Source organism: Neolamprologus brichardi, chromosome 7 (assembly GCF_056152115.1).
Source record: "Neolamprologus brichardi isolate AB-2024 chromosome 7, ASM5615211v1, whole genome shotgun sequence".
NCBI lineage: Eukaryota > Metazoa > Chordata > Actinopteri > Cichliformes > Cichlidae > Neolamprologus > Neolamprologus brichardi.
The window spans coordinates 48,618,261-48,634,834 of record NC_142110.1 but is presented as its reverse complement, the minus strand read 5'-3'; the positions used below and the strand labels follow the sequence as shown (position 1 = coordinate 48,634,834).

General features: G+C 38.5%; 1 protein-coding gene across 6 annotated transcripts in view; it reads right to left on the bottom strand.

Moving 5' to 3' along the window:
* Window positions 1–9,224: 9,224 nt before the first annotated feature.
* The window catches only part of nup214 (nucleoporin 214), a 32,290-nt gene continuing 24,940 nt past the window's right edge, over window positions 9,225–16,574 (bottom strand). For 3 of the 6 annotated variants that reach the window (XM_035906922.2, XM_087843759.1, XM_087843760.1), the window contains exons 33-36: window positions 13,837–14,008; window positions 12,472–12,650; window positions 11,563–11,596; window positions 9,225–10,014 (exon numbers count right to left, since the gene is read on the bottom strand). In XM_035906922.2, coding sequence (XP_035762815.2) covers window positions 9,978–10,014; window positions 11,563–11,596; window positions 12,472–12,650; window positions 13,837–14,008 — 422 coding nt within the window. In that variant the 3' untranslated portion in view covers window positions 9,225–9,977. The remainder of the gene's footprint in view (window positions 10,015–11,562; window positions 11,597–12,471; window positions 12,651–13,836; window positions 14,009–16,574) is intronic. The other 3 variants (XM_035906926.2, XM_035906930.2, XM_087843761.1) reach the window with 1 other exon arrangement.

Here is a 16,574-nt window from a genome sequence, read left to right as displayed (position 1 = left end):
TACTTGAGTCAGTTTGAGCCTCGACTGTCAATGCTATCCCGGTCGCATTCCTGAACTGCACATTCACAGCTATATTTACACAGCTCAGAGTCTCTGTGAGGGTGCTGCAGTATCCACCTGTCCCTATTTGTAATACCAAATAATCACAGCATCGCTTTATCTTTGGAACCAGACATTTCTATTAATAGTCCCACGATGCCAGCGTTTAAGTATGGAGAGATTGTCAAGTCGACCTGACGATTTTCAAACTGACTATCAGAATGGAGAAGAAAGGTGATTAATACAATTCTGAATGTGGCATGGTTGTCGTTGCCAGATGGGCTGATCTGAGTATTTCCGAAACTGCTGATTTAGTGCGACGTCCCTGCACAAACACATGGAAGTACTCTTGATGAAAATGCCTTGTTGATGCCAGAGGTCAGAGCAGAAAGGCCAGACTGCTTTGAGCCGATAGAAAGGTAACAATAACTCAAACAATGCTTTATTAAAACCAAGATATGCAGAAGAGCATCATCACCACAGCCACCAGATCTCAAACAAATAGAGCAACTCTGGGATGAGGTGAAATGAAAGATTCACATCATTGATATACAGTTGTGTGATGCCGTTGTGTTAATATGGACCAAAGTCTTTGACAAATGTTTCCAGCACCTTGCAAATCTGTGGCACAAAGAATTATAGCAGTTCTGAAGGCTAAAGAGGATCAAAGCCAGTCCTAGCTTGGTGTACATATTTATAACAACTGCACCATGTTGATTCTCATGGTTTGGACACACTAAATGCTTTTCTACTCTACTGGAACACTCAAACATGTCCCATTCACACAAAGCAATTTTTTCTACACCCAAGTGCTTTCTATTTAACATTCACAAACAGATAAAAACATCAAAGAGCAACTTTGGGTTCGGTATCTTGCCCAAAAGGCACTGGGGCAGCCAGGAATGGAACAACCTACCTTTCAATTAGTGGATGGCCTGAGCTACAACCTAGTGTAATCTGTGAATGGGATATAGAAATGGTTTTCAAACACTGGGGACATGAAGGATTTCCCACAGCATTTTTAACTGTGGGACTGTTATTTGTGGGACAGTGGGTTTAACAACCCGTTATCTTTTACAATTAAAAAAAATGCCTGATTCCAGTATTACTAGGCTTTATCTAAGGAAAAACAACTACAGATTTAATATATAATAAAAGAAAAATACAAATAAAAACAAATGTTATATGTTACTTGGGATTTTTTTCACAAAGCTACGTCTTTACACAACAAAGGGCAACGGTTGGAGATGTACCTAATATTTAAAAAAGCTCCAGGGCGAGGAGCTGAGACACAACAAGGTCCCAGATATGCCAAGAAATCTAAGCTGTGTTTGTGAGCATCAATTAATACTGGCTCATTTTTAATCTATCACTTTAAGATGCGGGGTCTGCTAGCTGCTACTAGCAACATCAAAGCATATAGCTGACCCTTATGGAGGAAGCTTAATCTAGTACTTTTTAAGACTTTTCAGTGCCTGCAGGAACCATCCAGAAAATATTACGTAACATCTATTTAAAAACAAAATGCTGCAACAAAGCAGATAAATCACTGCTAAGCTTTAGCCCTGACAAACACACTGCATCCCCTACAATTATGTAAGAGATTGATTTATAAACATGTACATCTGGGCTGTCCAGCTGAGCCTTGAATGAGGACAATTACTGCTTAGCATACACCATTGTGGAATTTTCCATTTAAATTAATGATGCTGTTTGAGTGCTGAACATCGCATAAAATAAACTGGGGCAGGGATACATAAGTACAGGGCAAGCTTTAACTGTCTACTGTGTAATTACAGCATGTGACAGACCCCACACCTCCAACATGTTGTAGTAAACTTGAGCAGGGAATGCATCCAGATCCTTTGTGCAATTATGAGTTCAACTACCAAACACCTCATCAGACATGTCCATCATTAACTTCTGTTAATATTAAAACCTTTAGATCACATTAATAAAACACGAGACTCGCTCCGCTTTGATGTCATAATTTTTCTCCTCACGGTAGCACAACTTCATTGACCTCACAGAAGGCCTGGAAATCCAGTAGGCAGGTGATATAAACAACTATAAACGACAGCACATTGTGAGTGGCCTGGGTTTTTTCTACCTTGTTGTGATCACATTAAAATGTTCTAATGAAAAATTCAACTGATGAAACATTCATTTTTAAATTAATTTAAAATTTGCAGTTAATAAATAGACGATGCACCACAAGATAAATGGTCAACTGATTGAACCGCTCAGAGGAATGACTCTCAGTCTGGAGAGGTCTTATTATACGATTGCTCATTTATAACCAGTAAATTAATAATGCATTATTTAATAACAGAAACAATCATTTATATAATAATATATAGGACTTGTACAGTTTATTATAGTACTTATAAAAGTGAATCTTGATAACATTGTGAGAAATACAAAAGGTGAATAGGGCTTTCAAAGTTTTCTTTGCACATTGGATAGCAGAGACTATTTTAAATGTTATCTTTAAGCATTTTGTTACTAGCAGCCTGTTGCAAAAACACATGATTTGGTCCCACTCTTCAGTTTAATCTGTGAAACATGACAAATGTAACACATTTGGAGAGGCAAAGACCCAAAACAGGACTTGAGAGATGCATCTGGCTCTTCAGTTGAGCCATCTACAATGAAGCCTCATCAGCTGTGTAAAGGGGGCTGTCAAAAAGCCATCCTTAGGGAAACGAAACAGGATGAAAGGGCAGAGGAATCCCAACTCACACAAGAACTGGAATGAAAATTGGTGGCAACAGATCATATGGAGCAATGAATCCAAATATATGACTTCTGGTTTAAACTGTCAGCGAAACGTGTGTTGTTTGGGGTTGAATTTTAGCCAGTGGACTATTGTCAAAACTGAACAAATTATGTGAAAAGTGTACAGATTTTGATCCACCATGCAGGACCATGTGGAAAACGACGGCATAATTTTCATAGCACCACTGCCAGTCAGACATGGCAATGATCCTAAACACACCGTCAATGCAGTAACAGCAAAGCTAGATTGAAATACACACGGTGGAGCACTATTAGACATTGACTGGTCACCCCAGAGCCATCAACATTATTGAGGCTGTGTGAGATCCTTGAGACAGAAAACAGACAAAAGACATCCAAACAAGAGCTTTGAATATAATTCAAGAAGCCTGGAAAACTATTCCTGAAGACTTTTTAAAGAAATTACAAGAAAGCTTGCCTGAGAGAGTTTTATTGTGAATAAAATATGGGTTTATAAGATCTGCAAATCATTGCATTCTGTTTTTATGTGTATTTTACACAACATTCAATCTTTTTTAGAGCCGATTTTGAATGACTTGTGTGTCCTCTCTTTGTTTAGTATTTACTGGCAATAATTCAGAATTACAACATATGATACCATTATTACACCAGCTGGAACAACACAACACCTTATACATTAGAGGGAATATTATTTCCTCAAGCATAAAGTTCTGATGAAACCAAAAAGCTCTGTTTTGGTCTCATCTGCTCAAGAACGATTCCCCAACAGCCTTCTGGTTTGTATGAATGACAGACGTTTAGTGTTGTCTTTATGATTGCCCCAAAGCTGTAGGCCTCTCTTAAAACATTTGGTGTTTTAAGAGAGGCCTACAGCTTTTTACAATTAACCCTGGTTTTCTTTGAGATCTACACACCTTCCTCTTGAAGTGGGTGTGTCAAACATAAGATCCATGAGCCGGTATTGGCCCGGCAAAGACTAATCTCGGTTATTGGGTGGCTTTAGACAAAGGGGAAGGAAAACATAATCTTTTGACTTTTAACTGTATTTTCACAGGTTTTACAGCTTTTCCTGCTGATAAGGACCTCCCCCATGTCCATTCACAATAAACCAAAGTCATTAAATTATTGATTTCGATAATTTTACACATTTATGTCTTACAATTTAAGCCCAAAGAGTCATGCTGACAGGTTTCTTTCATCTGATACAAAAGAATTTCTTTATCATGTAGAAAAACGGAGACATGCTGCTGAAATTGCTCTTAGATGAAGATCTCTCACTGACTAAATGTGTAGTTAAGCTTTTCACATAAAAGTAAATGTGTATAAGTAAAGATGTAAAGTGATTAACATTGTCTTGAAGTAATCTTGTAAGTAATTTTGGGTGCCCAGGGAGAGTAACAATGGTCTTTAGGTTTCTTTTTTTGGATCTCTGACTGTGAAATGGTAACCTCTAGACTCTTCGGAGATGAATTTGTAATGTCTGCTGATCTGATGAGGATCCAGTTCACCATAAAATCTCCTTTCTTCATGTGATACACTTCAGTAAAGGTGGTCATATTTTGATAGAACCATGCATATCCTCCAAATAAAAATTCCTTTAACACCAGATCACTTGCAGTGGCTCCTCAAAATATCTTAAGATTCTATTTAGGATTTTTAAAAAGAGGGTGAGAAAGACCCAAAAATAAAGAATACTTTTTGGTGGATATTTCTAAAACATTCATATATTAAAACCAGTGAGGTCAAAATGATGTTTAAAGGGGAACAGCAGAAAGCAAGCAAGCAAGCAACAGCAGAAACTGCAGCAGCTGTCATAAGTAGCCGTTACAAGCCTTTTGGCCTTTCTGAAAAACCTGAGTGCCTCTAACATCTGATGCAACACTGGACATCCACGATCATGTCTATTAGGTAAGAGCTTAAAGCCTTTCCTCACTAATCCACTCACATGCAGTGTAAGTGTTGAAATTGTGGTTTCACATGTTACTGATCTTTTCGGCTAAGGCGCTGGCCTGAATACTTTGCATGCACTTGGAAGACTAAGTGAAATTTGCATGAATCTAGAACTTGGAGAATTTAAAAAAAAAAAGGAAAAAAAATCCTTTGAAGTATCAAGATAAGCGATTAAGCGATGACACAGGCCTTGCATAATCCCTGCAAATGAGTTAAAGACAGAGAGGGGGAAAAAGGAGAGGAGATTTGGAGCTGAAGTAGGGAAGTAATAAAAACAAAAAGAGATAAACCCTGAGAGGTTGGGGGGGCTCAGATATTGTTTATCACTCATTCTGTTCATCGGTGTGCTGCTACAGTGCTCAAAGCTGTTGGTAGTATTTAAGAAATAGGCATAAAGCGACCATTGCATTCAGCCGCAACTGCAGGACAAAAACAGCTGGAGGTGATGAGAGTGAAACAAAGAGTAGAGTGTTCAGTGGTGTAGAAGTTGGCTCTACACACCGACGCTTCAAACAATTTAACTGTGACAACAATCAAGAAAAAATGAAAATATCTAATATAATCAGAGTATGAAGTAAAAGCTGAGCCTGTACCAGTGAGATGTTTTTTTTAAAAAAAAAACAAAAAAAACAAAAAAAAACAAAAAAAACGCTTAATCATTCTTGCAGTCTACATCAGTGACTGCAAAAGTTATTTAGGTAAAGAATAAGACAACCTTCAGCTATAAGCAGAAAAAGCTGCTAAACAAGACCAAGAGCCTACAGTCACGCTGGCAGCTTTGAGAGTTTGCACTTTTCAACAAGTTTTAGTGCTTATATACACCAACTTATTTCGCTAGTGGGAGAATTCTGGCTTTAGGCATCTCTGACAGAATGCTGTCTTTTCTTCAGTTTTTAGTCACAGGTTGATTTGATTTCAGAAAAAGTCTTTATTTTGATTTTACAAAGTCCCTTTTCAGTAACATTAACCATGTCCTGTTGAGTCCGTCTGGCTTCAAGACTTAAATGAAAAATTGTTACATGTACAAATATAATTGTATCACCTTCAGACATTTAGTCACAAACTAAGGCATCAGGATGTGACATTTTTAACTAATAACTTGCAAAGTTTAAGGTTTTATAGAATCACAGGCCATTTCTTTAGGTACATCTTCCTATTATTTTTTTTCCCCAGATATTTTTATTAAATTTTCTGCATCCATTTTTACAAAAGACAAATTGAACAATATGCCGTTTTCTTTTTGAAGAACATAAGACAATATGGAACATACACTCCCACCTCATAAGTATAAGAGTACCAGTGGGTGTACACAAAAAAAGAAAAAGAAAAAGAAAGGATCCAATCTAATAATACAAATAGTAAACCCTGGAGTACAAGATAGTAGTTCCTGAGTGTACAAGAGAGATGTGCAGAGTTTCAGAACCCACACCCCTACACAGACTACATCTTCCTATTATTGGGTTGGGCTCCATTTTGCCTTTATATCTGCCTCAATTCTTTAAGGCACAGATTAAACAAGGTGCCGGGAACATTTCTTGGGATTTGGATCCATACTGGCGCGATAACATCATGCAGATTTGTCAGGTAAATATCCATGATCCGAATCTATCCAATTCACCACATCCCAAAGGTGCTCTGTTGAATTGAGATCAGGTTATTGTCGAGACCATTTGAGTACAGCGAACTTACTATCTACACAAAGCTACTTTGAAATTATTTGAGCTTTGTGCTTAAAGCAGCCATCAGAAGATAGGCACACTGTGTCTGTAAAAGAATGGGCATGGTCAGCAGCATTACTCACATAGGCTGAAGCACTTAAATAATGATGAACTGGTACTAATGTTTCATGTTGTTTACACCAAATTCTGAACTGACCATCTGAATGTTCCAGCAGAAAGAAGTCTGGGCATTCTTTTCTGATCTCTGGCATCAATAAGGCAGTTTTATGCAATGTTGTTGGTTTTTGGATATTTCATCTTTTTAAAACCAGTCTGTAAACCCTGCAGATTGCTACTCTACTGGCATTTTCACACACAACAACTTCTGAAGTAGTCAGACCCATGGCACCAATCATTTCAAGTCACATTCAAAGTGACTTTAATCACTTTTCTTCAACCTGTCTGATGCAGTTTGAACTTAGGCACACTACCCTTGACCATGTCTACATGCCTAAAATGCATTTTTATAAAAAGAAAATATCCAATAGTTATTATAAGATTTCATTTAAATTGATTTCTCTTGAAATCCTACATGTCTGTAAAATATTTGGCACTGATCTATGGATGAAAACGTTTATGTCACTGCTGGCACAGGAGAAAATACCAAGGAATCACCAGAGATTGGAATTGATTGAATCCCTTCAAAGTACTATCGATATCTGCGCCCCACTTCACGGCTGTTCATTGGATAGCTGTCGAGATATTTCAGTGTGGAACAAAATGGCAGACTAACACACCAACACTGCGAACCGTTGATGACAGCCGTTACAGACAGATCCCCTTTAATGTAACATAATGAATATGGTCCAAGTGGTCTGTTTTTGATCGTTTCCCTGTTACTGTTAAATACTGAAAAATTTCACAATTTCACAAAAGCATAGTTAAGGAGTAAATCCATTGTGCACCACAAAGTCAGCAAGCATGCAGAAGGCAGGAGAAATAGGAAGTGAGGTCTCTGTTGTCTGTTAGTGGATTATTGGATTATCTGCAGAAACACAATTACCCATTAGGGCATATTGTGCATTCTCCTTCAGTAGAGATGCTGCTCACAAAAGCCTTGGTTAACCCTAACCTTGCAAAACAGGGACTCAAAACAGGCTAGCTGCTAAAATATTCACAACTTGGGCTGCTTTAGTGACCAAAATCAGCAGCATTTACTGTAGAAATAGCACTCTGTTCATAGATATGCCTAAAGACTCGAACGAGCACACACCGAGGCTCATGCAACAATGATGAATATGTGCTCAGGAGCTGCTAATCATCACTGAATGGGGGGTTGGGCTGGGAGACAACCGAGAATGAGGGTGGGGCTGGGGGAGGGATGGGTGGGTGTTTGGTTTGGACTAAACTATTTTTATCCGGATTCCATGAAGACAGCTGCCAACCTCCCGAGTGTGAGACTCTCCTGCCCTCCTTATCCCCAGGAACAATGACATTAGACACCAGAAGACACATCACCTCTGAGTATTTCGGTTAGGCATGTGGTAAAATAATATTAATTACAATAAAGGCTCCTCTTTTAATGCTTTCATTGAGGCCAGTTGTGGAGTGGGTGCTGAAAATCTCATAAGCTCATCCGGTTTAGCTGAAAGCATTACAGACTTCAGGCTCTGCAACAGCCCGTGTGCTGCTGTAATCTGCCATCGTGTCCAACTATCAATCTTTACCTGAGATGTCAAAAAGGTTTCAGTGCGATCATGTATGTAATGCTGATAATCGGATTCTTCTTCAAAATAAAATTGAAATCGCTGAATATTTTCTTTGGATCTTCATTGTTCAATTGTTCATTAACCAATTATTTGCATATAAAATCCATTTATAGCCACTTATTTTTCACTTGTGGATGCCAAAGCCATCAAAGGCTCCAGCCTGCTCTTTTTATCTATTGAGGACAGAATGTGGGCTTTTCTTTTTTAGCAGGTGTCTATTACAGGCCACATGCCATGACCCTGACATTCCCATGCCACTTCAGGCCCACCAGGACGTCTGCCATCCGTTTGCAGAGAGATGCAAGATAAGGGCTGACAGAGTGACAGTGACATCCTCCACAGCCATAAGCTAACAATGTAACTCTGCTTCCTGGGGCCACATGCCACAAACATCAGGGCTCTGATACAAGCCACGGACCTCCCTCAACATTTGCCCACAGCCACCTTCACATCCTTCCAGAAGCAAAGAAGAAAATAAGGTACATATCATGGTTCACTAATTAATGTTGTTCTTCATGCCACCCACTCGTGTTAAAGTGTAGCTTTATGTTTTCTCCTCACAATTATATTGTGGTCAGTGTATTTCAATGAACGTCACTGAGCAGAGAGACTGATGTTCAGACGATGCCTGTTTTTATACTCCTGGCATGAGAGTGGAAAGTTTCTCTCAGCTATAATCATATTACAATTTGTAGACAAGTAATGGGCCACCTGTACATTATTCCTACAGAAGATGCTCATCCATGGAAACACATGCCATTAAGCTATTGGTGCAGTTTTTGTGCCGATGTTAATGTCAGAAGATTGAGTCAGCAAATCGCTGCATCTTTTAGATATTCTGTGACTCTAATCAGTAAGTTTATGTAGTCTGCCACTTCATGGTTGGGTTCTGTAGCTCCTTAACGATTCTACTTTGTAATAATAGTACTTGAAGTTTAATATCGCGGAATATCAAGGAGGGCCTAAAATAAAGGAATCCTATTACAGCACCACGCTCTTAAGAGCCACACATTCTTTCACAAATCCTTGTAAAAGGCAGGCTGCATGGACCGGTGCTCGATTTTACACACCTTTAGCAATGGCACTGAAAGCACCTTACATCAAAGATTTCTATCCAGGCAGCTACAGTTATTTTCATGGGAAAACAGAGCAAGACAAATTATTACCAGTGCTCACATTAAGCGTAGACAAAAAAACTTGAAATATTTGATTTATTCTTAGTTTTCCATGTAAAAATACACATCCGAGGGATGGATTTAGTGGTGGGAAAAACAAAACAAAAAACAATTTTTTAACGTCTTATTTCAACAAGTCAAAATTTAAAATCAGTTTTTGCTATTAAATACACACCTCCAAGTTTTGCATTTTTCACACATACCTAATCTGTCAAAGTCTGCATTGGCAGCAATGTAAAAGTAGACTGGATGTTGTTTTAACAGCTTTACAAAGTTAAAGAGTGAAAGGTTTAAAAGTAAAGCTCAGGGTTTTTTTTTTTAAGTCATGTTTTCAAAGTGCAAAAATTGTACTTGTAAGGCAACAACCCTGGATGTGTGTATATTGTGACAATGAAGACAACCATACACTCTTTACTTGTAAACATGTCAAAACTTGATTCAACTGTGTCCAAGAAAAATATTAAGATCACAAGAAGTTATAACATGTGTCTGCTCTATGAGCAGCCAACCCAAACGCAATGCAGCCTTGCGCTTCTCCCAATGTATGGCCCAGAGAGCTTTAAGTGAAGAAGAAGAAATGTCGCAGTGGCATCTACAGTAGCTCAAGGTGGTTTAAAAGACAAAAACTAGCTTCTCCAACTGGAAAATGTTTGAGAATTTGATCTGTAAAAAGAGATCAGAGAGAGAGAGGGAGAGACATTACTGAGAAAGAGTTTTGAATGTTTAAAAAGTCAGCAGCAGGACTATTAAAATGACCTCTAACGAGCAAATCAAAACACAGACACCATGACATCTTGTCCACCCACGCACCCACCCAGTGTTCTTATAGATTTGACATCATGTCGTCCTAATTGCTTTCCGCAGCATTTTTCCAGGCTGGTTGTGAAATAAATCAAATGAAAAACGCGTTAAATTCAGTGAAAGTGTCTGATTTTGTAGTCCTGCATTTGCCTTTTGTCTTGGCAGCAATGACAAGTGTACATGATGAATGGTTTTTACATTGGAGAGAGCTGCTGTTAAGAGCACTGATATGCCATATTTTATTGTAGGATTTTGATTTATTGTTAGCAATGATTACGTTTTTCAAAACTGGTTTTAGAGTTGTCAATGGAGATGTTTAGTTTTTCACAGCACAGGGTAATAAAAACAGTGGACTCTTTCTGTTCGTTCTTTTTAAGGTTTAAACACAAATCAAAGGTTCCTACAAATAATTTCTTGATAATCACGAATGGATTTCGTTTTAATTCAGTCTTTTTCCCCAGTGTCATTGTAGTAGAGGGTTTTTTGTTAATATTATTAAATCAAAAATTATAACGCTTGTAGATTTGAGAAATAAAAGTAAAGGCAATTTTGACTTGGCAACAATCCTGTCTATACAAAGAATGTAATATGCATACAGTTTTGAAGGCAAACACAAGAGAAAAGCAGAAAAGACTGAAAGAGAAGGATTATTAACAGAATGTGAATGTGTCCAATAGACTAAGCCTTGTCTTCACACACTCCTGCACACTTCAGAGTGCATTCCACTGGAACACACCCCGGGGAAACACTGGCTGCCATGTGACACATGGAAAATGAAGCGAGAAGCAGTATAAAAAAGGTAGAAAGTGAAACTGAAGGATGACAGGAAAGAAAAGGAGATAGAGAAGAGGGGAAGGAAAAAATAATCACTTTAATTAGTTTTAGGTTTAATTAGTAAGAAAGCTCTGCTTGAACATTTAAACCATGCACAGCCAAGTAAGGAGCACCAGCTTCACAGGGGCTGAGAATGAAAAGCCACACCCACACACCCTTCATGTGCTATAGATTTAGCAAGTGCAGCATTGGGTAGTTTTTTGAATATCTTCTAAATATGACTAAAAACAATATTTTCCTATAATAATTGCTTTCAAAATTTACTGTAAGATAATGCAGTGAAATAATGGTGAATATGAGCGACTATGAGGAACAGAGGAAAGAAAGAAGATGGAAAAGAGGAAAGAAATGAGGTTAGATGAGGTGGTATTAAATCTGAAAGGTTCTATAGGGAGCACTGCGGTGCAAGATGGAAGCTTCAGCAGAGTTCAAATACCACAGGCACAATGCAGTGCTGCCAGCGAGGAATAGAGAAATGTGGGTCTGTCTACTTATCAGTTCACATTAACACACACAAGAAGAAAAAAAAAAAACACAAAAAGACTAATTAAAACTAGATGGATGGACCACACTTACTGGTTTGCAGACCCAAAGGTGTTTCCAGAGAATCCTAAAAATATAAAAAATAAATACATGATTAACTTGGTAATTGTTACTGCAAGTGGGAAAAAAGACTAATGGAAGTCTCACTTCACAGCATGAGTCACATGATCTGTGTGCCTATGTGTTGGAAGTGGGTTAGTGGACAGTCCTATGTACAGTATGCATATTGTGTATAGTGTGCATCCACAATACCATTAAAACTTCAGAAAAAAAATAAAGCAGAGGACTGAAACAAAGGAGAGAAAAATCAAAGAAATGAGTGCATGGAAAAATAATTTGGATCTTGCATGCATGAAAACTCAGAGGAATGCACACCAGTCATCTCTGCAAAGAAACCTGTAACAGCTGTAATGCAGTGAAAGTTTATAGATGTGCAGGACAGGCAAATTCACCATACAGTGTGTTACAGTGAACCCCTTTCTGTCTCATTAGCCCATGAAACATAAAATGGCTGTGAAATGCAACCAAGCTGAACTGATCATGTTTGAGAGGGAAGTACTCCTTGGATATGTTTCGCACAAACTTGCATTGTGTTGCCAAATGAGGAAATTTTAACACTTTTTAAAATCTTCATCTGATGCACAATCTACCCTAAAAGTGTAATTAACACAACAAAACACTTGTTTGGTAGCAATACCAAATTTCTATTGCACAACAATAAAGCCATCTTCCTTTTTCAAGTTTGAAAGACAGTTAAAGTAAAGAAACTTGTGATAAACACTGTACAATGGCAAAAATTGTACAGTTGCTGGAAGAATGGCGCTGTTGAGTGACTCACTGTACTATGTAACTAGAGTGATAGCAGGCAAGATGGCAGCTGAAGATGATGAGGAAGGGGGAAAAATAAAAACAAAAATAATTCAGGTAAAGTAGTAGTCTCACCTCCTGGCTGTGGCTGTTGTCCAAAACCTGAGAAGCTGCTGGGCTGACTTCCAAACCCAGGTCCCTGCTGGGCCAGGCTCCCGAATGATGGAGCGCTCTGACCGGCTAGCGCACCAAAGGACGGTGTGCTAGGAGGTGGGGCAAACCTGAAAACCGGAGCAGGTGCTGAGGTTGTGATACTGTAAAATGCAAAAGTTACAACTGAAAAAAAGACAGCCACACCTGAATGGGGCTGGTAAGACAAAATGCTTGACAATATTAGGTTACTGGGCTGATAGTCATAAATTCATAATTATACACACATACATGTGGGCAAATAGTTTGTTCAAGATGTTTTCATTGGTTAGTTAAACATGTAAACAAAGCAGAACATTCAAGATAGTGAATGTGAATTTGTTTAGCTTTATTTTATTTTTTTTTACTCGTTTGGCATGTGAGGATTGACAGGCTGGGATTTATACATTAATCCTTTCTACAGGACCCAACGCCCGCTCACTCCCAAGGGAGAGAAAAAAGAATAAGCAAAACAGGGAAAGAGAGAGAGAGTGAAAGAGAGAGAGAGTGAAAGAGAGAGAGCATGTTGTCAGTTTAATCTGCAGGCTTCATGACCCCAGATTGAGATTATCTGGAGGGAATAATCTAGTCTGGCACAGAGCTGGGTTTGTTTTGTGCTGGCAACCATGGTTGCTGGTATCAAAACACATGCACATGTGAACACACCAGAGGTTAATGCAAATCATTAGAGTACAAATGATAAGGAGGAGGGGAGGATTAAAATAATAATAATCAGAAAATCCTGCCTGAAGTCAGAACTGCTGGAATTAGATTAGATAGAAATGTGTGTGTTTAAAAGTAATAAAATTAAGCCTCACTTCCCAAATGTGCCTCGTATAACTCTATAGACCAATAAAAATGTTTTGTTTTTCTACACTTAAATGTTAATGGGGTTTTTAATAGTGTTTTTAAATGCTGCTTTCAGCTGGTTTGTCTTGTAGTGCTGAGCACACTGAAAGGTGCCTATTATGACAATAATAGCCTGATGACAATGACATTTTCAAATACTCATTGTCTGCAACAGTGGGATGAGAAAAAAACAGTTCTTTGTTACACTACTTTGTCAATAAGAGGTTGTTCTACTGAAAATATTTGCCGCTTTAAACCTTGAATATCAGAGCAGGCACAGAAAATAGATTACAGACAAACTAGATGTAGATAGAAGTTCTGTAAACAAAGTTCAGCTAAAGGTTCAGCCACCCTGAATCAAAGTGGCTGAACCTTTAGGTTGCTCTAAAGTCAGCTTTAATTACATAACGATGGATTTTTTTTCCATATCAAACCTTTCAAAAAAGACTTCGTCTTGCTTACCCAAATCCTCCCATGTTGGCAGCCGCTGTGCCCTCTCCGAACACTTTGCCAGCCGATGATCCAATGGGGCTGCTGAATGAAGGGCTTGAGCCAAAAGATGCTCCAGCACCAAATGCTGGGGAACCCCCAAAAGAAGGAGGACTCCCAAACACCGGAGCACTGCCAAAGCCACCTGTAGGAAGGAAATAGGATAACAGAGCAGGACATTACTTGATTTCCAGCGTTCTTTCTACACAGAAAATACAAAAGAAATGTGAGTCATGAAGCGATTTCTGTAACTTTTATAATATTATATGCTAAGTGGCTTATTTACATCAGGCATTACATCCATGTAGATGTTTTTCCCTTTAACAAAGCTACTGCAAACACTAAAATTTAATCTAGAGTTCTTCTTGGACTCATATGAAGAATCATACATTGAATTTAGTGCTGGCACTTCCAAAAGGAAAATAAATTCACAGGTAAAGACAGAAAAAGTATTTTAGCTATGTTTTAAATTAAAAAAAATTGCATATCCCCCTATTGTATCTCATCAGAAGCTACCTGAGTACACGTGTGGGCATTTACAGTATTGTTGTGCACAGCCTCTGGAGCAGTAAACTATTATAAGCACGATGAGTACTTCACACCAATTCAAAGCCTCTGATTGGCAGGAGAGAAAGAGTGTACTGAAATTACAGCCTGGCTAGCAGCATGCCCCAGTAAATAATTGATTGAGCTAATGTAACAAGATTACATTCCCCCTGCATGGCCAGTGATGGAGAATTAGTGTGCTGAGGGTTACCAATATCCCAGAGGCTCTGAGGTACAGCTTGAATAGCTGCTACTACTATGACTACTCATGGCCACGAGCAGCAAAGTATCAGCATATCGGTTTTTAAATTTACATGATGTTTTCAGACAAACTACAATGTGATGTAGACAGGGTTTCTCCTGGTTTAAAACAGGCCTCTAAGGGTGAATTTAACTACGCCTGCACTGGTTTTTATCCATAGCGCCCAAGCTCTATTCAGAAGTGATTTACACAATAAAGACCACTTTTAAATGTATAATAATGAGTTCTCCAAGAATTGACTGAAAATAATCAGCGCATCATCTTGATAGATTAAGAAAAATATGGTGGGGTTCACCAATGTGTTGAACCATTTAAAATGTTTCTCAAAGTAAGACTGCAAAGAATATGAGGAATTCAACTTTTACAGGAAATTACATTATATATCCAAGACATGTATGAGTTTAAGTTAGTTGGTGTTTCTAAATTTGAAAGTAGGTGTGAAAGTGAGTGTGAGTGGTTGTCTCTTTGTGTTAACACTGTAACAGATTCAGGCCCTCAGGCAGTGCAGCATGGAAAATGCACATTTCTGGGGTGGAAATCAGGAACCCTTTGAATGCTGTGATCAGTCACCAATTTTTGATGCTTCATCCACAAATTCGAGTTAAAAAGCTACAATGCAAAGACAAAACCATATCTAAACGAGGGTCGAATGCAGTGCTGCCTGTTAGAAGCTGAGCTTAATTTAAGATGCATTGAGCAGAAGTGGAAAACTATCCCATGGTCATGGTTCTTGACTAAAATGCTTTACAGGTTCATCCAGTGAGAACAAAACACAAGGATTAATAGATAAAATACGCTAAAATAAAAATAGAATAAAAATAGGAATGCACTGATATGTCTGTACTCAACTCGAGCTAAAAGCCAGGAATACCTGGTGAGTAAAGACTTGAAGGTCTCTGCACTACAAACAGATCTGATGTTTTGGGGTTGGCACAAGACAGGGCCTAGAACCAAAAAGGCCTTGTCTTGGGAACATCCAGAATCATTTGATTAGAAGACCTTAGTGCCCTAAGTGGAGCGTGGATACTTAAAAGCTCAGCTAAATGGTGGGGAGGTGGGGGTGCAAGGCCATACAAAAACTTAAAAATAAGGAATAGCATCTTAAAATCAATTCTAAAAAAGGGACAGGGAGCCAATGAAGACAGGATAAAACTGGTGCAATGTGCTCTCACATTTTTGCCCCTGTAAGATGTCAACCAGCTGCATTTTGAACTAACTGTAAACTTCAGATAGCAGAGTGACCCAGGCCTGCAAAAAGGGAGTTACAATAGTTGGGGCAAATACAATTAAAAGCATGGATAACTCTCTCAAGGTAGATAGGGCTTGATTTTGGCCAACTGTCCGAGTTGATAAAACCCTGCTTTGACCACAGAGCTAATCTGTCCGTCGAATTTGAAACCACTGTCAAAAATAAGATCCTGGTAAAAGGTTAACTGTTAAAACCCTAAAGTGCCAAAAGTGCGAGTGAATTACTGAGCTGTTTGGGGCGACCATAAGCAACCACCTCAGTCTTCTCCTCATTTAGAAATGGAAAGTTTTTAGGTAATGTACGCAGTTAAGCAGTGGTTTAAATGACTCTTTGTTGTTTGCTTTGATCGAGAGACAGATTTGAAAAAGAAAATTTGAATTTCTTTTTCAAAGTCCTACTCATCGTGTACCCAGGTTAAAGAGTATAAGAAACCATCTAACTTTTGAAATCAGCACTCTGCAAAGGCAATCATCCATGATGGTATAGGGATGGATTAGTTCATTTGTTATAGGAAAATTTTCGCCCATAACAAATTTCTATTTATACAAAAAGCTTATTCACACGTGCTATTGTCTTTACTTAACAGACGTGATGTCACTGACACATCTTCCTCCTATGGGAGAGAGAAACCTCAGTGTCCAGACACTGGGAAAA